Source organism: Mesoplodon mirus (genome assembly GCF_964341445.2).
Source record: "Mesoplodon mirus genome assembly, chromosome: 5".
Classification (NCBI taxonomy): domain Eukaryota; kingdom Metazoa; phylum Chordata; class Mammalia; order Artiodactyla; family Ziphiidae; genus Mesoplodon; species Mesoplodon mirus.
The window spans coordinates 34632593-34652516 of record NC_138980.1 but is presented as its reverse complement, the minus strand read 5'-3'; the positions used below and the strand labels follow the sequence as shown (position 1 = coordinate 34652516).

The 19924-nt window shown below is 53.7% G+C and overlaps 1 protein-coding gene across 5 annotated transcripts in view; it reads left to right on the top strand.

Moving 5' to 3' along the window:
* The window catches only part of NFIC (nuclear factor I C), a 70928-nt gene that overhangs the window by 33383 nt on the left and 17621 nt on the right, over positions 1–19924 (top strand). For all 5 annotated transcript variants that reach the window (XM_082621071.1, XM_082621074.1, XM_082621070.1 and 2 more), the window contains exons 3-6: positions 9235–9306; positions 13017–13091; positions 13887–14010; positions 14645–14769. In XM_082621071.1, the coding sequence (XP_082477197.1) occupies positions 9235–9306; positions 13017–13091; positions 13887–14010; positions 14645–14769 (396 nt within the window). The remainder of the gene's footprint in view (positions 1–9234; positions 9307–13016; positions 13092–13886; positions 14011–14644; positions 14770–19924) is intronic.

Here is a 19924-nt window from a genome sequence, read left to right as displayed (position 1 = left end):
TCTTAACCATTTTTAAGCACACAGCTCGGTGGCATTAAGTACATTCACACTGTCATGCAACCATCCCCACCATCCATCTCTAGAACTTTCTCATCCTCCCAAACTGAAACTCTGTCCCCATTAAACACTCCCCAGCCCCTGGCCCCCACCATCTACTTCCTGTCTCTATGGATTTGAGTCCTCTAGGGACCTCCTGTGAGCGGAATCAGTCAGTATTTGTCCTTCTGTGTCTGGTTTATCTCACTGAACATCATGTCTTCAAGGCTCATCCATGCTGTAGCGAGTGTCAGAATTTCCTTCCTTTTTAAGGCTGAGTAATATTCCACTATAGGGATGGACCACATTTTGTGCATCCGTCACCTGCTGATGGATATTTGGGGTGTTTCCACCTTATGGCTACTATGAATCATGCTGCTGTGAACATGGGTGGGCAAGTATCTGTTTTCAATTCTTTTGGGCGTATATGTAGGCGTGGGTCACATTGGTGATTCTATGTTTAACTTTTGGATGGACCACCAAGCCATTTTCCGCTATGGCTGCACCATTTTACATTCCCGTCAGCCGTGCACGAAGGTTCCAATTTCTCCACACCCTCATCACCAGAGACGTTTTAAAATGTAACATAGATCATCGCCCTTGAGACTAAAACCCAAGCTTCCCACGCATCCCACGGGGCCCTGAGTGGTCTCATGTCTCCCCGCTTTGTGTACGTGTTGGGGCCATGTGCTCTCTCTGTTCCCCAAACATCCCATGTTCCTGCCCCGGGGCCTTTGCACTTGCTGTGCCATCTGCCCTCAGCTCTCCCCATGGCTGGCTCCGTCCCATCCCTAAGCCCTTAGAGAGGTTTCGCCTGACTTTTCCGTCAGAAGTCACCTCCCCCACCCCCAGCCACTGTCTGTCCTCTCACCCAGTTTCATTGCCTCGGTGGAACTTAGAACCACCGAAATTATCTCGGGCTCCTTCTGTCGGCTCGTTTCCTGTCTGTCTCCCCCGCCTTGGCTCCCTGCCATTTCCCCAGTGCCTGGCAAGTGGTAGGTGGTCGGTAAACATCTGGGACATGAATGCCGGGGCGGTGCCTGGATCTCCCAGTTAGGAACTGCGGGAGCCTCGGCAACCAGGATGGAGGGAGTTGTCTGGTGCAAAGGGGGCGGGTGCTCTGGGCCGGGAAGGGCTGGACCGGAGGCCACGGCGGCGCCTTTGTCATGGGCTGGGACAGACCAAATTTGGGCTCGTGGCCACGGACAGGAAAGAACAGTTTGTACACTCCGTCAATGGGATCCAGTTTACATTTCTATTGTCGGTATGGTCATGTGTTTGTTTGAGGGAAAGGCCACAGGCGATGGTGACGTTCCGGCTGCCTGTGAACACCCGGCGGACCTGGGAAGTCGAGAAAACTGGTCCCAGGCCAAACCAGGGTGTCACTTGAAATACAGCCGCTGTCCGGGGCCAGTCTCACTTATACTAGCATGAGTGTGGTTAGCTGTGCTTCATGCATTGTGCTGGAGAGCCTTGTGTGTGTCTTGGAAAAAAAGACCTTTCAGGAAGTTCCCGGCGTGAGGGGAGAATGTGAGCCACATACATACAGAAGGAACCGTGTTGTGGGCAGAGGGAACCACATGTGCAAAGGTCCTGGGGCAGGACCAGGCCTGGTGTTTTGGAGGAACAGTGAGGACGCCCATGTGGCTGGAGCATAGTGAGCGAGGGGGAGAGAGGGAGGAGGGGAGGGCAGGAAGGGGACAGGGCAGGTCGTGCAGGTCCCTGTGGGCCATGGGGAGGACTTGGGCTTTTACCCCCAGGGAAGTGGGAGCCCTGGAGGGCTGTGGGCAGAGGGGGGACAAAGTTCGTTTAACTTCTGAGTTTGGAAAAATGCTGTCACCCAAACAGTATTTATCCCTTTGTGATTGGCCCCTCCCCTCCCGGGGCTCCTCTGATTTCAACCTCACACCCGTATAAAGTAAGGCAACAATAGAGAAAGCCCACTTTACAGATGGGGAAAACTGAGGCTCAGAGGGTAGAGAGGCCTGACTAGTCCCAGGTCACACGCCGGGTTGTGCCAGGGCTGGGGCTTCAACCCAGGTTTCAGGGTATGACTCCAGCTTCTAAAAGATGCCCCAAGGTCATACGAGTTTGGAACCTGGAGCCTCTTCTTCACGACCCCAATGCATTTGAAAGACTTTGAGGAGTCCAACAGCTGCCCTGAGAAACCCGCAGCGATGCTCATGCTTTTTGACCATGAACCCCATGCTCGGGTGGAGTCTGCAGACACCCCCGAGGCACGCCCATAGAAAATCCCCCAAATCCCCTACTCGGCAGCTAAGAGCATGCATTTTGGTTCCATGGTCCTGCTCTGGCCTGTTCATGTTTCCCTCGTGCGGTCGGGAATGTATTCTGAGGAGCACAAAGCACCAAATCAAACGCCTGATCTAAGCAGGGCTGCAGAAAGCCACGTATTCAGGGATGGGCAGTGGGGATCTGGGGGACAGCGACCAGGTCAGGAAAGAACTCATTAACAGGCAAACGTTTTAAAGCCGCTGATCGACATGATATAAAATTCAATAAGACATTCAAGAATATTCCCCCCCTTTTTTTAAAGTAAATCTTATTGGAGTATAGTTGATTTACAGTGTTGCATTAGTTTCAGGTGTACAGCAAAGTGATTCAGTTATACATATACATATATTCATTCTTTTTCAGACTCTTTACCCATATATAGATTATTACAGAATGTTGAGTACAGTTTCCTGTGCTATACAGTAGGTCCTGGTTGGTTATCTATTTTATATATAGTAGTATGTGTATGTTAATCCCAACCTCCTAATTTATCCCTCCCCACCACATTTCCCCTTTGGTAGCCATAAGTTCGTTTTTGAAATCTTTGAGTCTGTTTCTGTTTTGTAAATAAGTTCATTTTTATCATTTTTAAAATTATATTCCACATGTGAGTGATAGTGTATGATATTTGTCTTTGTCTGACTTACTTCACTTGGTATGATAATCTCCATCCATGTTGCTACAAATGGCATTATTGCATTCTTTTTTATGGCTGAGTGATATTCCATTGTATAGATGTACCACATCTTCTTTATCCATTCCTCCACTGATGGACATTTAGGTTGCTTCCATGTCCTGGCTACTGTGAATAGTGTTGCAGTGAACACTGGGGTGCATGTATCTCTTCGAATTATGGTTTTCATGGATATATTTTTGAGAGGAGCAGATAAAACCTGGTCGGCCCATCAGCTTTCCTTGCTGTGTGGCCTTGGGTAACTTACTTACCCTCTCTGGGTAACCCATGGTTGTCAGCCTCGATCAAGGATTACTGGAGGGTGTTAGACAAAACTGTTAAATACGTAGCCTGACATCTGGTGTTCGGTAAGCTGTCTGTGCTTAGCAGTTGCCATTATTATTGTTGTTATTGTTTATTATTATTATCATCATCATCATCCCATATCTTCTCACTCTACACCTCAGCTCCCACCTCAGTGAGGTGGATGTGCTCTGAAATTTCCCTGGCCTGTGCATCAGGGTCTGGGGCCGCTGCTCCCATGGACAGTAGGGTCTGGGGGCTCTGCTTCCGTGGGGTGTTTTTCAGCCCAAGTGAAACAGAGATATGCAAACAACTTATCTGCCCCCAGCTGTCCCCAGCACCACAATTAGTGACAGAAGGGACCTTTGGCAAACGCAGAGCAGCAGGGGACCCCCAGCTGGGGCCTTTATCTGACTGGTCAGACAACAGGGTCCAAACACAGGGGGCCACTCCAAACCACTGATAAGAAAGGGGTCCTGGAGTTGGGGCAAGACAAACTGAGCCCCCCTCCAAGGGCCCACTGGACACCTCCTAGTCAAAAGCACAGGACCCAATTGTGAGGCCTTGGGGTGTCTGGGGGTTGATCCCAGGCCCATCGGTGCCACCTGGTGCTGCCTGAGTTTGAATATGTCACCTGCCTCTCTTTGTGCCTCAGTTTCCCCATCTGGAAAATGGGGATGATAATCGCATATCCCTCTTGGGGGAGTTTCGAAGATTAGATGAGTCAGTGGAGGGAAAACTTGTAGCTCGACATAGTCAAAGGAGTGACTCACCACGTATTAACTATTGGAATGTACCATTTCACACGGTGTGACCTTGACGACCCTCCTAGGAGCTCCAGTCACAGCCCCTCACTCACCAGGGGCTGCCACTCACACCTCTGGGTTGGATGGCCTCCCTTGCACCTAGCACAGCCTGGAATTATACTCCTGGTTTATTTGCTTACTTGTTCATTGCCTGTCACTCCACCATTAGGATGTCAGTGCCACGAAGGCAGGGAATTGTGTCCATCTTGGTTGCTGCTGTGTGTTAGACACATGGCACCCTGGAGGTGCTCAGCAATCAGTTTGTCAAGTGATCAAAGTAGAGAAGTAAACGGTAGTGCAATTCAGCTCTAATTTATGGATGAGGAAATGGAGGCTCAGAGATGTCAAAGTACTTGCACAAGGACACACAGCAGAGGTTGGCAGACTTTCAGTGAAGTGAATGCTTTAGACGTGGTAGGTCACCTACAGTTTCTGTTGCATACTCTTCTTTCTCTTTTGACAGCCCTTTAAAATTGTACAAGACCCTTTTCTTTCATTATTGCCTCCCTCTAAAGAGCCCTTTTAGACAGTTTTTTTCCCTAATCACTGCACCTCATGAAATTTTAATAGCACAGGTATATTATATATGTATATCTATCTATCTATGTTTTATAAATAAAAAGAGCAAAAATTTTTAGCCCCCTCCATTGCCCCCAGAACCAATTTTTGCCCCTACTGAGAATGGATGGATCTGGAACAGAGTCCCTCAGCCTCGGCACTGCTGACACTGGGGGCCGGATGACTCTGTGGGGCTATCCCAGACCAGCCTCCCTGTCCCCACCCCCTCGATGCCAGAAGCCCCCCAGTCGTGACAAACACAAATGTCCCCAGACATCGCCTTGGGGTGCAGGATCACCCCAGTTAGGAACCTCTGCGCTAGGCAGACCATTTCTTTGAATTGACATCAGCTTTGGGATATAGACTCCCTGAGCTGGTCCTCAGTTTACCAACCTCATCAGTTGGGTAAATTTAATCAGATGGTGCTGTGGAGCTCCTAACACAGTAAAAACTCAGCAAATGAAAGCTGCCCACTTGGGGTCTGGGGCATCTTGGGGCATTGGACATTAGCTGGCCTTTAGCATTATACACTCTGGGTCCATCTGTTCAGACCGAAGGAAGGTCCATTTTAGGACTGGGCCTCTAGATGGGAGGAGGAAGAATTATCGGTGTCTTTTTTTTTTTTTTCCCCTTGATTTTTCATGGAAACATCCAGAGCAGCTCAGCCCGATAGAACTTTGTGTGGCGATGGTGGGCGTATTCGGTGCCGTCCAATTCAGTCGCCACCAGCCACGTGTGCCTGTCGAGTATTGAAAGGTGACTGGTGCGGCTGAAGTCCTGAAAATTTAATTTCAATTTAGCCAATTTAAATTTCAAGTTGCATGTGACTCGGGGCTCCCATACTGGGTTTCCAGGAGCCAAATGACAGGCAGGTGGTCAGCAGGTGGATGAGAAATAGTTCGAGGTTTTAGAGGTGATTAAAGATAAGATGGCAGGGACTTCCCTGGCGGTCCAGCATTAAGACTCCGTGCTCCCACTGCAGGGGGTGGGGTTCAGTCCCTGGTCCGGGAACTAAGATCCCACATGGCCTGCGGCATGGCCAGTAAGATGGCACAATAAAAGGGAAGGACGTTCTGACACCTGCTACAACATGGATGGACCCTGAGGACACGATGCTCAGTGAGAGAAGCCAGACACAAAAGGACACACAGTGTGTGATTCCACTCACAGGGGGTCCCCAGAGGAGTCACATCCACAGAGACAGGAAGTAGATGGTGGGGGCCGGGGGAGGGGGTGGGGAGTCAGCGTTTCATGGGGACAGAGTTTCAGTTTGGGAAGATGAGAAAGTTCTGGAGATGATGGTGGGGATGGTCACAAGATACTATGAATGTACTCAGCGCCACTAAACTGTACACTTAGAAATGGTTAAATGGCAAAGTTTATGTTATGTATATTTCAACACAATCTAAAAATCAAATTAAAACAATTTTTAATGAGATGGCATATAATTACAGCATCATATTATTTAGAAACGACATTTATTTAAATTTAAAAAGAACTACCAGGAGTATAGGAGAAAAAATAGAGAGAGCTTCTTCAGCCCAATAAAGGGATCTGCAGGAACCACAGCTAACATTATTCTTAGTGGTGACAGACCGAATGGGTTCCCCCTAAGGTCAGAAGCAAGACGAGGACACCTGCTCTCACCACTCCCAGTCAACAGGGTTCTGGAAGTCCTAGCCAGTGCGATAAACCAAGAAAAAGAAATCAGAGGCATACAGATTAGGAAGAAAGAAATAAAACTTGCCCTGTTTGCAAGCAACATGATGGTTTTCGTAGAAAATCCCAAAGAATCTACCAGAAAAAGAAAAAGACTCTTAGAACTAATATGTGAGTTCAGCAAGGTTGCAGAATACAAGATTAACACCCCCAGACTAATCGCATTTCTAAGTGCTAGCAATGATCAATTAGAAACCAAAATTAAAAACACACTCTCATTTACAATTGCTGCCCAAACCTACCATGTATTGAATGTCAACTTGGCACCAACCCTTTTACACTTGTTATTAGCTGACTTGGAGACCCAACAAACCCTGGGAAGTGAGTTTTATTATAGTCCCATTTTACAGATGAGGAAACTGAGGCTCAGACAGGTGATACGGCTGGCCTGAGGTCAAGAGCAGTGAATAAGGGCTCCAGACTAGAGCCAGCCGTAGCCTAGGGCCATGGCTTTCAAGATACAAAGTAATAGCACCCAAGACAGAAACAGCAAGGAGATAGCAAAAATAGTAATAAAACCCTCTCTCCAGTTGCTGAAGTGCTTACTACATGTCAGCCACTGTTTGGGGCCCTTGACTGCATTCATTGTCACCTTTTCCCTCCTGAACAGCCTCTGAGGGAGATTCTGTAATTGTGCCCATTTCACAGATGCAGGGAGTGAGGCACAGAGAGATGAGGGGTGGCGTCTGAGGCCCACAGCTTGGGCTGCCTGGTTCCAAAGCATAAGCACACAGGCGGCGCTCAAGAAACATCCCCCTTCTCGGGTAGGCCCCTGAGTGCCAGCCGGCCACTGTTGCCCGCTGAGTCTGTGTGGGTGCCGGTTCCGGAAGAGGGTCTGTGCCCAAGGCCTGGAGCCCAACGGCTGGCTGCCCGGGCTGGGCCCTTCCCAACCCAGTGGCCATCCGTGCCCAGCCATGCGGCCATCCAAGCAGGACGGGCCGGCTCCAAGGGGCTGCTGGCTGCCCGAGCCCGGGAGCGGCCACAGGGCGCGGGGCCGAGCCGGGCACAGCCCTCTCACCACTGCCCAGCCTGCCCCGCCTAGTCGGCCACGCAGGGGCTGCGCAGCCCAGCCAAGGAGGGCTGCCTGCATCCGCTCCTATCGTGGATGGGGAAACTGAGGCAGGTGGGGCCGCTCCTGTGCTGTTTACAGCATCCCTGGGTCTTGTCCGCCAGTAGGTGCTCAGCCCACAGCGTGTGTGCAAAGGCAAAAGCGCGATGCCAGGCAGACGGCGAGGGCCCAGTGACTGTTGTGCGAGGTGTCATCATTATTATTATCCCCAAAGCAACCCTGGGTGCACTGAGGCCCCAGCAGGGGAAGTGACCCCCGCCCCCCGGGACCACGTGTCCTTGGAGGTTCCCAGAGCTGGGATGGGAACGCGCGCGTCTCATCGCAGAATCCAGGCGGCTCACGAAAGCGCCTGCTGGATGTCGGGATGTAAGCACTAGCTACCGAATTAAAACAACAAGGGGCCGGGCAATTCCCTGGCGGTCCAGGAGTTAAGACTCTGCCCTTCCACCGCAGCAGGCACGGGTTCGATCCCTGGTCAGGGAACTAAGATCCCGCAAGCGGTGTGGACAAAAAATAAATAAATAAAATAAAATGATACACTACTGTGTAAAAACCAACAGCAAGGGTGTGGGGCGGGGCACTTTTTCGTCATTCTAACCCTCCCTTTTCCTTGTGTACAAAATGGGTACACTAACAATGCCAGATTTGTGGCTCTCTTCATGACTTAAGGGAAAGTGTGAAATGAGAACAAGAAAAAACATCTGTAGTCACGTTAGGGACTTAAAAATAACAGTAATAATAATAATGGGGTAGATGTCACCATGGGTCTAGAGCTCAGTATGCCCTAAGCGCTTCATATGTATCAGCTCCTTGCCACCTCCTGGCAACCCAGCCAGGCCTGTGAGATGCTTTCGCACATCTGAAGGAGAAAACTCTGAGGCTCAGGGAGGTTAAGCAACTTGCCTAAGGTCACACAGCAATTAGCTCTGGGCTTTGGAGTGTGGCAGGTGGGAGGGGCCTGATTCTCTTTCTCTGGCATTTGATGGTGATTCCCACCACCTTTGTCCTTGACCTGAGAGACAAATGGGGGGGGGGCTAGGGGTCCTGTCTGGCTGGGCTTGTCCATTTCCTCCCCCCCGCAGTCTGGGGTGGAGGGTGTGAGGGCTGCAGAGGGGGCTGGCTCTACTCGCCCTCCATCTAGGCCTCCGGAGCCAATAACGCTGAGCTCAGCGTCTGTCTGCTTCACCCGGCTGCCAAGGAGCCTGATTATTTTTAGATAAGATGGAGGGGCGGGCGCCGGGGTGGGAGGGAGCCCCCAAGCCCAGCGGGTGGGGCCGGAAATGTCACAGCTGCAGAAATATGCCCCTCGGCCCCCTCTCCGGGGATCCTGAGTGGCAACCCAAGACCACAGGCTGGGCTCCCAGGACTCGGAAGGCAGAGGCGGTGGGGAGGGGTCCTGAGGGGCCAGGGACTCACCTCTCTGGCCCTCTGTTTTCCTGTCTGTGAAATGGGCATGAGAGTTCCCACCTCATATGGCAGAGGCAGGATTAAATGAGTTAACCTCACTTGACAGATGAGGAAACTGAGGCTCAGAGAGCACTTCCCCACGACTGAGCCAGCCCCTCCACTCGGGTTCTCGCCATGGTTCAGGACACAGGCAGGCTGGCGCTTAGTGACCTCAGACGTCCATGACCCCCTGGGGCAGCAGCCAGGGAGGGGGCCATGCCATGCTCCAGACCACGGCGCTGGCCCAGCCTAGCACTGGGCTGATGTCTCCTCCCCTCATGAGTGGGGGTTCCTGCGACGTCACCAACTCCCCCTCCCTCTCTTTGCAGATGCAGAGCAAAGCGGCAGTCCCCGGGCGGGGATGGGCTCCGACCAGGAGGACAGCAAGCCCATCACACTGGGTGAGTCTGGAGGTGGCGGGGGTGGAGGGCACAGGCTCATCCCCATCTTTTATTTAGGAATCGTTTCCGGAGAGCCCCCTGTGGGTTCTGTGTGGTCCTGTGTGAGCACCTGAGTCACTCCTCCCAGCCATGCTGTGGAATAGGTGCTGCTGTTGTTCCATTTTGCAGAGGCAGGGACTGAGGTCCGGAGAGGAATATGGGCCTTCCCAGGGGCATCCAGGGAGCTGGGGTTGGAACCCCTGACCCTGAGCTCCAGCGTCTGGGCTCTGAGGTGCTCCCGCCATGGGAGAGGCCCTGGTGGGCCCTGCAGTCTCATGGGACATTGAGTGGACGAGTAGGACAACTCAGTTCTGTGTTGCCGGTGTGGGAGCAGAGCCAGAAGGACAGAGAGGATTTGGAAGTTTCAGAGCCCCTGCTTCTGCTCTGGGTCCCTGACTACTCCCTCCCACAGTCTGTCCTCCCTGAAGCGGTCAGAGGGTACCCATGAGCACCTGAGTCAGGCCCCGCCCATCCTCTGCCCACAGCCTTCCAGGGCTCCCACCTCCTGGGGGTAAAAGCCCAAGTCCTCCTGCCCTCCCCTCCTCCCCTCCTCCCCTCCTCCCCTCCTCCCTCTCCCCCCTCGCTCACTCCATTCCAGACACACAGGCCTCCTTGCTGTTCCTCCGGCATGCCAGGCACCACCTGTCCCAGAGCCTCTGCACGTGCTGTGCCTGCTATCTGGACAGCTAACTGCTTTCTCTCGCTCCAGATCACCCAGGTCTCAGCTCAAATGCCTCCCTCTCAGAAAGATCTTCCCTGAGCCCCTCAGCTCAAGCGGCCTCAGTCAGTCTCAATCTCAGCCCTCTGTTTTATTTCCTTTCGAGGAAGTTAGTGATTGCATATGTATTTGCTTAGTTGCTTAGTGATTGCAAATGTGTTTGCTTATCTCACCTAGTGGAACATCACCTCCTCAAGGGCAGAGGTGTTTGTTTTGATCACTACTGTGTCCTCAGTACCTAGAACAGGACCTGGTACACACTAGGTGCTCAAAAAACATTTCTAGAAAGCAAAAAAGGAGAGAAGGAAGGATGAAGCAGAGGGAAAAAGAGAAACTAGAGGGATAGTATGTTAGGGGCAAGGAAGGAGGAGAGATGAAAAGGGAGAAAGGAAGAAACAGCCAGCGGGTGAGGGCATCCCCGTTGGAAGGTCCGTCACAGGCATGCACAGGGAGGCTGGATGGTTCCAGGAGGTTCACAGGCCCCCAGGCCACACCTCACTGGCCATCTGTGACCCAAGTCCTCCTTGACCTCCTGTGATCCCCAGGCGCCTCCCTCCAAGCCAGATGTTCAAGGCAGGCGGCGGGGGCCATGGCGCTTGGCCTGGTCCCGTGGGGAGCTCCAGCGTCTGGTAGAGGAAATCACTTCCTCCCCGCCCGCCAGGGAGTCCCCTGGAGATGGAGCTGGGCGAGCACTGCACAAACAGGAAACCCCGGTGGGGGTGGGGCGGAGGGGCGTGCTGACAGCAGTCGGCCAGCTGGGTCAGCAGGAAGTGGCCACGGCCACTTCCCCCTGGACACTGGGAGCCACCGCCCTGTCCTCCTTGGGATGTTGTGGTCCCGAGCCTCCCATCATGGGCCTGGGCAGGTAGTAATTGCTCAATGAATAGTGGACACAAAACTCATAAGCAGGAGGCTCGGGTGGCAGACAGCTGAGGAGCTGGGCACTGCTGTGAGCTCCCTGCGGCTACTGCTGCCCCCTGGGGGCCTGGACAAGAACTGCTCCCACCACCCCCCAAAGCCAAGAGCTGCCATTCTGTGGGTCCCACCTCCACTCTGACCACTCTCTCTGGCTCCTTCAACTCCAGCCCTGTTGCCCTCCGATTTGCCAAGTGCATCCCAGCCCCAGGCCCTTTGCACAAGCCATTCCCACTGCCAGCCCCAGGAACATCGTAACCCACAGGGAGGTGGCAAAACGTCGAGTTTAATATCATCCTCATTGGGGCAGCCAGTTTTCACAAGGCAGTTTCTCTGTGCCTGGCGCTGTCTGGGCACTACCCAAATTTTAACTCACGTGTTCGCCTTATCCACCCCTACCTTGAGATCTAGGTTGACTGTCACCCTCCCAGGGAAGCCTTCTCTGAGCCCTTCGTGTAAAATAGGTCCCCTCCCCAGCAGGCTCTCCCGACCTTGACTGCCTCACCACTGCCTGACACATCTCACATTTAACTGAATCATCTTTAATAACTTTCTTTTTAAATTGTGGTACACATAAAATGTAGAATTTTAACCCTATTAAAATGTACCGTCCAGTGACATTAAGTACATTCACAGAGCTGTGCACCCATCACCTCTGTCTAGTTCCAGAACATTCTCATCAACCCACAAAGCAACCCCATCTCCATTAGTCACTCCCCCTCCCCGAGTGACCAGGAACCCACTCTCTGTCTCAGTGGATTTGCCTGTTCTGGACGTTTCCCATCAATGGAATCACACAGCGTGTGTCCTTCTGTGTCTGGCTTCTCTCACTGAGCATAGTGGTCTCGGGGTCCATCCACGTTGTAGCGAGTGTCAGGGCTTCACCTCTTTTCACGGCTGAGTGACGTTCCCGTGTGTGGAGGGACCACATTTTGTGTATCCATCATGGTTGATGGACATTTGTCTCCAATTTCAGCTACTGTAAATCATGCTGCTGTGAACATTGACGTACAAGCAGGAGCTTTTATGTGGCGTCCTTTGCCCACCCTGGGCTGTGAGTCCAAGAGGGCAGCTGCTCCTGTACGTCTTGTTCCCTACTGTGTCCCCAGTGCCCAGCTCAGGGGGCGGACACTGGAGGTGCCTGGTAACGGGTCCAGCCTGTGAGGGTCTCCGGGTGGGACAGGCCTGCTCCCAGTTGTCTTGGGTTGGCCAGTGCTCCCACCCTCTCGAGGTCAGCCTCAGTTTCCAAATCCATGAAATGGGTCTAAACCACCCCAGCCCAGAGAGGAGGGTCCCTCTTCCTTTGACATTAGGCGGGAATGGGTCCGGGCACACTGGGGATTTTAACTGCTGCCTGTGGACCCTCCATTCACCCCATGGTTCTGAGCCCCTGCCATTTGCCAGCCTCTGGTCCGGGTACTGGGGACACCACAGAGCTCACAGCCTGGAGGCAGAAGGCTAAGAGACTGCAGCATTGCATGGGGTGATGAGTGAGGCAAAGGAAGCAAGCTGGTCCCTCCTAGGTAGTAGCATTCATAGCTCACAACCACCCAAGATGACGGGGTGTATGGTCCCCACTTTTGAGATCAGGGAGCATCAAAGCTCAGGGAGGTAAAGTGACTTATCCAAGATCCCACGCCGAGTGGGCAGCTGAGCTGTGAACCCAGGTCTGGCCTCCACTTGTGTGTGCAGCCTGCCACAGCACAGGGGCTCCCGAGGAGGGCTGGGAGGCGGTGTGAAGGCCCAGGCTGGAGAAGGGGAGGCTGGCTGAGGCTGCAGTGAGAAGGACAGAGCAGAGACTCAGGAAAGGAGATCCGCTCCAGCTGTGTTAGGGCGGAGGAGTCCCCGTCGGCTTGGAGGGGCTGAGCTGGCCATCCTCCTGCTGCAGGGCTGTGATGGTTGGGGAGGTGGGTAGACAGGGTGACTGGCCAGGCTGGGTCCAGCCCCCGGAGTCTGGGCAGCCTGGAGGTGTCAAGGGGGGGAACAGACCCAGCTCAGCTGGCCGCCTGCTGACCCCCATCCTTCCTCTCTTTTCCAGACACCACCGACTTCCAGGAGAGCTTCGTCACCTCCGGTGTGTTCAGCGTCACTGAGCTCATCCAAGTGTCCCGGAGTAAGTGTCCCCGCCCACCCTGTGCTGGGACCCGAGGTGGGGGGTGGGCTCATACAGGGGAGGACTGTCAGAAAGGAGAAGTGGCTTTGGGATGGGGGCTCTAAGAGGGAAAGGGACTCGGGGAGGGAGGAGGAAGGAGCCCATCACCCTGCCCCACTCCCCCACATCCTCTCCAGCCACCCTTGTCACCAAGCCTAAGTCCCTAGGAAGGGCGGTATCCAGGCCTTTCCCAGAGTCCAAGGTCAGGGTGACATGCTCTTCCCCAGAAAAGACTCCAGATGCTGGGTGGAAGGGCTAAAGAACCTTCTGCCCCAGTATCCCCCATTTCTGGGACCTCCTTCACCCCTCCCAGTAGACGCCAGAGGGCTCCCCCCCCACCTATTTCACCTCTTGTCCTCTTGCCTTACCTATGGACCTGCTGGGGACCCACCCCCATCCCCAGACACCCCCATTTGAATCCTACCCCAGGGACCTCTGGGCACTATCCTGCCTTAACCCTAACCCTTGCCCTCCCCATCCAGATCAGCAGAGCCTGGCCTCTGAGAGTTCTGGGAAGCTTGGCCTCCAGCTCTGGCTATGCTTCTGCCTCACAGTGTGACCTTGGCCTTTCTCAATGGCCTTGTTCTTCTGACCCATAGTATAAGGCCAGTTTCAGCCAAATTAGGAACAGGCCAATTTGGGAAGCAGTTCCTTTTCGTTCTGCCAGCCCCCAGATGGCTCTCCTCACCCCTCCAGCACAAAGTGCAGCCCTGGACCTTGTTCCTCCCTCATCCTCCTCTCTGTCGCCCTCCACAGCACCTGTGGTGACTGGAACAGGACCCAACTTCTCCCTGGGGGAGCTGCAGGGACACCTGGCATATGACCTAAATCCAGCCAGCACCGGCATGAGAAGAACGCTACCCAGCACATCCTCCAGCGGGTATGTCCCCGGGGCCCCACCTCTGGGCACCTCACGCCCCCCCCCCCACCTCCATCTGGCCCCAGCTGGTTCATTCCTCTCCCTGTTTTCACGTTCCACCTGGGAAACTCTTATTCATCTTTCAAAACCCAGCCCCCAAGTGACTCTTTCCCCAGCCCTGACATCCCACGCTGGGCTCCCACAGCCTCGAGTCCTACAGGCCTAGCCCCTGCGACTCCATGAGAACACAGACATCGGTTCTTGCTGAGATATGCTGTGTGATCGTGAGCCGGTCACATTCTGTTTGCCTCGGTTTCCCCACCTGCTAAGTGGGATCATAATCCTACCAGGTTGTTCTGAGGATTACAGTAGGTCAAGCGATCAGCCAGGTTTTCAGGGCTTTAGTCTCCACTCTGCTAGCTTGCTAGCTTGGCCCTCTGCTGAGTCCCTCCGGGCCTCTGGCCCCAGGTGTCCCACCCAAGTGATGGGCAGGTTAAAGCGGATGTCATCCGAGAAACAGCCGAAAGTCCGCGGCTCGCGTGACGTCTCGCGATAGCACCCTCCTCGCCCTGCCCCCTAAGAACCGGAAGTAGCAAAGCCCGCCGGGCCCGTCTCCGTGGTAACTGGTCTGCTGGCTTCCTTCCTCGCCCCTTAGGAGCAAGCGGCACAAATCGGGCTCGATGGAGGAAGACGTGGACACGAGCCCCGGCGGCGATTACTACACCTCGCCCAGTTCTCCCACGAGTAGCAGCCGCAACTGGACGGAGGACATGGAAGGAGGTGGGGCTGGCGGCGGGGGCTGACTGACCTTCCGGTCTGGGTTACCGCGGCGGTGACTACGTGTTCCGGCAGGCACTGCGCGGGCGCCCCGGGGCAGAGAGTCGGCCTGGAGCCGCGGGGCCTCCTGGGAATTGTAGTCTCGCAGGATGCGCGCGGTTGGAAGTAAAGTCCGGGTTCGCGTTCCCGGAGCTGTTTGGTTCCGCTCTGGCCGGGGAGGATGGAGATTAGCCCTTGCCCGACTTTCCTGCCCTCTGCCTGTTAACGGCCCATCTCTGTGGGGTTCCTGCTATACAGAATTGACTCAGTAGCGATTCCGATCAACAGGGTGCTTCATCCTCGGGTCTGCCGTAGACCCTCAACTAGAGCGTCCTGATACGTGGGTTCCCTTTCCACTGGGGTCCTCCCTGGAGTCCTTTTTTTTTTTTTGCAAGATTCCCATCTCCATGGGATCTTGCTCTCTGTGAGTCCAGTTCCATAGGAGCCCCGCCTCTTTTCTTATAGCATCCTTTTCCTGGTAGATTTTCTTGTTGCTCCTCTGTCTTCATAGGGTCCTCTCCAGAGTGTCTGTCTCATGGGGCTCCTGTTCTGTAGGGTCAGCAGTTCCGTTGTGAACGCTGGCTCCTGATTCTTTGTTTACTTACCTTCTCCCTAAGGGCATTCTCCAAAGATTTCCCTTTGGAGTTTCCATCTCCATCACCGTTCTCATCTAAAGAATCCCTTTCTGGGAAGTCCCTGGTGGTCCAGTGGTTAGAACTTGGTGCTTTCACCACTGCTGTGGCCTGGGTTCAATCCCTGATAGGGGGACTAAGATCATGCAAGACGCGCCGCGCAGCCAAAAAAAAAAAAAAAAAAAAAAATCCCTTTCACCTTAAGATTCTGCTCTCCAGCGGGCCAACGTTGCACTTAAAGGAAATGGTTTGCAGAGTAGCCTGTGGGGAGGACGCCCCTGGCATTCCTCAGATTCTCAACGGGGTCTGTGCCCCCCAGTTTTAGAAGCATGTCTCTACCCCTTATCCTTTAACAAGGGTTCACCCCACTGTATAGCCTAGTGGTTATGAACGTGGACACTCGAGCCCCCCAGCCCTGACAGCTTCCTGGTGACCCCACCTCTCTGGGCCTCGGTTTCTTCATCTATAAAATGGGGGTGTTAATACCTGCAGTACCCACCCCATAGGTTTATTGTGGGGATTAAGTGAATTAATGCATTTGATGTCCCTAAAACAGGCCTGGCACATAATAGGTACCCAGTATACCTTAGGATTTGTTTTCTTCTCTCCCCCTCCTCCTCTTTCCCTCTTCCCTGTAGAGTCTGATTTCTTATAAAGATCTGTCTGTACAAAGTGCCATACCTATAGGATTCTTGAAAAGCAATATAACATTACAATTAAGAGGGCAGGTTCACTATAACAGAAAAGAATCTGATATATATATATATATATGTACACACACACGTATATATACTTATATATATGGAACTGAATCATTTTGCTGTATACCTGAATTATTGTAAATCAACTCTTCTTCAATAAAAGAAAGAAAGAGATAGGGGGCTTCCCTGGTGGCGCAGTGGTTGAGAGTCTGCCTGCCGATGCAGGGGACATGGGTTTGTGCCCCGGTCCGGGAGGATCCCACATGCCGTGGAGCGGCTGGGCCCGTGAGCCATGGCCGCTGAGCCTGCGTGTCCGGAGCCTGTGCTCCGTAAAGGGAGAGGCCACAGCAGTGAGAGGCCCGCGTATCGCAAAAAAAAAAAAAAAAGAGAGAGGGAGAGAGAGAAAGAAAAAGAGGGCAGGTTCAGGCATCAGAGAGACCAGGGTTCAAATCCCAGCTCTGTCTTTGGCTCACTGTGTGGGCTGTGTAACCTTGGGCAGGTGACTTAACATCTCTGAGCCTCGGTTGCCTCATCTTCAAAGTGGGAGTGATGAGAACCATCATTCTTTTGGAGAGTTGGAAGGAGGACACGGTAGAATGTGACTTAAGCAACCATCTGGCACATAAGTGACCAGGAAACAGGAGAGTTTCTTTGGTGGTCATGTCTTTATAAAATTCCCATCTCTTGGAATTGGTCTCTAACACAGCTGGTTGTGACATTTGAGGTCCCAAGCCTCCTCCCTCTTCCTCAGTGTGGGCTCCCAGGTATCTAATGCTGGGAGGACCTCTCTATTTATTAGGCTTTAATTTATGGGTCAGAGTGTCTGTATGGTTCTATCTCTGTGGGTTCCCTATCTTTCTAAAGTTTTTCTCTATAAAGACCTGTATTCAATAAGCTTTAAGTCTGATTGTAGATAACAGAAAATACAAAAGGAAGTGCATTTCTCTCACAGATAAATGTCCAGCCATCAGCCGCCCTGGGCAAGTGTGATGTGAGGGACTCAGTCTCCTGCCTTATGCACCACTGAATGTGGTTTTCATTCCTACCTCATGGTCCAGGATAACTGCTGGAGCTCCAGCCATCATGTCTGCTTTCCAGCCAGCAGGAAAGAAGGGTCAAGTCTGGGCATGTCCTCTCCCTTTAAGAATAATTTTCAGAAGATGCACTTACCCCTTCTGCTTATCTCTGGGCCCCTGAGTTAGTCCTAAGGCCATACTCCGCTGCAAAGGATGCTGGGAAATGTAATCTTATTTGGGTCAATTATGTGCCCATCTCAAATCAAGGGTTCTGTTACTAAGGAAGAAGGATAAAGCAGATATTGGGAGACAGTTAACTTCTGCCCTATCATTTACTGATTGGGAACTCAAAAGCACTTCTCACTAATTCTGTGATTGAAGAGGTTGTCTACATATAAAGTGAATACTATTTAGAGCTGAAAGACAGCCTGTGCTGATGTAGCCACAGCAGCCCTGAGAGGAAAAATTATAGCTTTAATTGGAAAAAGAGAAAGGCTGGAAATAAAGAACCCAGCATTCAACTCAGGATGCTCAAAAAAGAAAAACAAAATTTTAAAAGGAAGGAAATGCTAGAGAGAGTCACTGGGGCTTGATCCAACCTTCCTACACTGAGAATAAAGTGGCCATGATGGGAGAGGACAAGGAGGAAGCCTGTACCAGCTTCTGGTGTGCGATGGGGAAATCACAGAGCTGGAAGGGAATGCCAGAGGGGGTCAGTCCTCCTATAGCTCCCATTGGTTGCCTCAGGTGATGGCAGACTCCCTCCCTCCTGTGGGAGTCTCAGTACAACCCTCTAGTGTGTGCCTGCCCCTGCCCTCCGGGTGCTCACAGGCTTGTGGGGAGATGAATTCTATCTTTTCCTCCCCCTCCTCTTCTCCCTCCCTCTTCTTCCCCTTCCTGCCCATCCTCCTCCTCCTTTTTCTCCTCTTCCTGGCTTCCTCCGGCTTCCTGTCTAGACAGCCCCCAATTAGATGTTCATTAAGGGGGTTAAGCTGATTAGAGTACTCTCTCCCTTCCTCCGCTGTGGCCGCCATGGGCAGCGCCCAGCTAACCCCCCAGCCCCAGCCTCCTCACTCTGGTGCCCTGGAGGGGCAGAGGCCTGGGTGGGGGGCAGAGGCCTGGGGGAAATCTTGCCAGCCCCGCCCAGGCAAGACCTCTGCAGCCACATCTCTCAGACCCCATACACCTGCTTCCAGCCCTTTGCCCCTTCTGTGCCCGGGCCAGGAGGACCAGGAGTGCCCTTTCTCCTCTGGCCACCTCCTCCCGAGGCCTTCCCTGATTATCCAGCCAAGCGGGGCAGAAAGGGGGTCCCAGAGTGCTTTGCTCTTGCTGCTTCTGTGGCCCTCCCCCAGGGGACATGGGCCTCCCACAAGCAGTTATTATATGGAGTGAAGCAGGGAACTCCCATCTCTCTCCTCTTTGAACTTGGGGGGCAGGAGGGGGTGGCAGAGTGTGGCCTGAGGAGTTATAGAGTTGCCTTTGAATCCCAGCTCCACCACTTCTTGGCTCCCCAGGACCTCACAGAGGGTCAGTTCTGCCCCCAGAGGACACTGGGCGGTGTCCGGGACATCTCTGGCCATCATGACTGGGGGGCTCCTGGCGTCCAGTGGGTGGGACCAGGGACGCTGCTCCACACCCCCCAGCGCCCAGGATGGGCCCGCTGAGGATGACCGGTGTCAGCAGTGCTAGGGGTAGTGGGGGAGGCCATCCCACGTGGTAAGTGCCCAGTGAGTGGTGGCCGATCCCAGCAGAACTGCGCTCCGTCCGCCCACGCGTACACTCCGCACACTCTCTGCCCACCCTGTGTTCCCGGCCCCGGAGGCCCAGTGGTTGGATGCAGTGGGCCCCCCAGGGGAGCTGGCACTGCAGGGGAACGGGCTAGTTTGTCAAGCAGACGGGTGGGTGCTCAGATGGGGGATGTACAGGCCCACCTGTTAGATGAAGCGTATGTACTTAAACGGGGGACAGACAGGCACGTGTGACAGGCAAGTGGAAAGATACTTGGGAGTGGGCACCTACAGGCACGTGTGTCCGTTAAGGTTTGTATCTTCGACGGGGGACGTAGGGATGCTTGATGCTTATGTGGAGATATGTATGTTAAGCAGAAAGATGGCCATGCGGATCGGGGAGGTCAAGGGCACACCTGTTAAATGGAGAGACGCGTGCTTTGATGGGGCATGTACGGGCACTGTGTTAATAACCAACATCGGTTGCTCACGTGGGGCCGTTCCCAGCATGTTTGTTCAGATGCAGGAACGCAGGCAGGAGAGTGACTCTTGCAGCGCCGGGCGCCCCCCACCCCTCTCCTGGACCCTGGCTCCCAAAGGCCCCATCTCAGGAAGCTTTAGAAGGGCCTACGGAGGTGCAGCTGGGGGCGGGGTCCACGCCGGGCTATTTCCATCCAGGACAGGCTGTTCTAGGAGCGTCTGACAGCCGTAACCTCATTCCCCCTGCAGCCCTGAGCCAGCCGGGAGCCCAACACAAACACACACACACACGCACGCACGCACGCATGCACGCACACACAGCAGGGCCATCCTCCTCCCTGCTGGCCGCCCTGGATGCCACCAGCTCCTCCTGTCCCTGGGAAAGCCCGGGCCTGCACCCAAGGCCCCGCTTGGCTGCCAGATCCCTCTGGGCCGCCAACCGCATTCCAGGACACGCTCCCCCCGCTCACACACTGTTGCGCACCCAGGGCCGACTAGGGCAGCAGCGTCTGTAACAGCAATAGCAGATGGTGGCCTGAGTGCCCATCGGGGGGCTGGTTCCC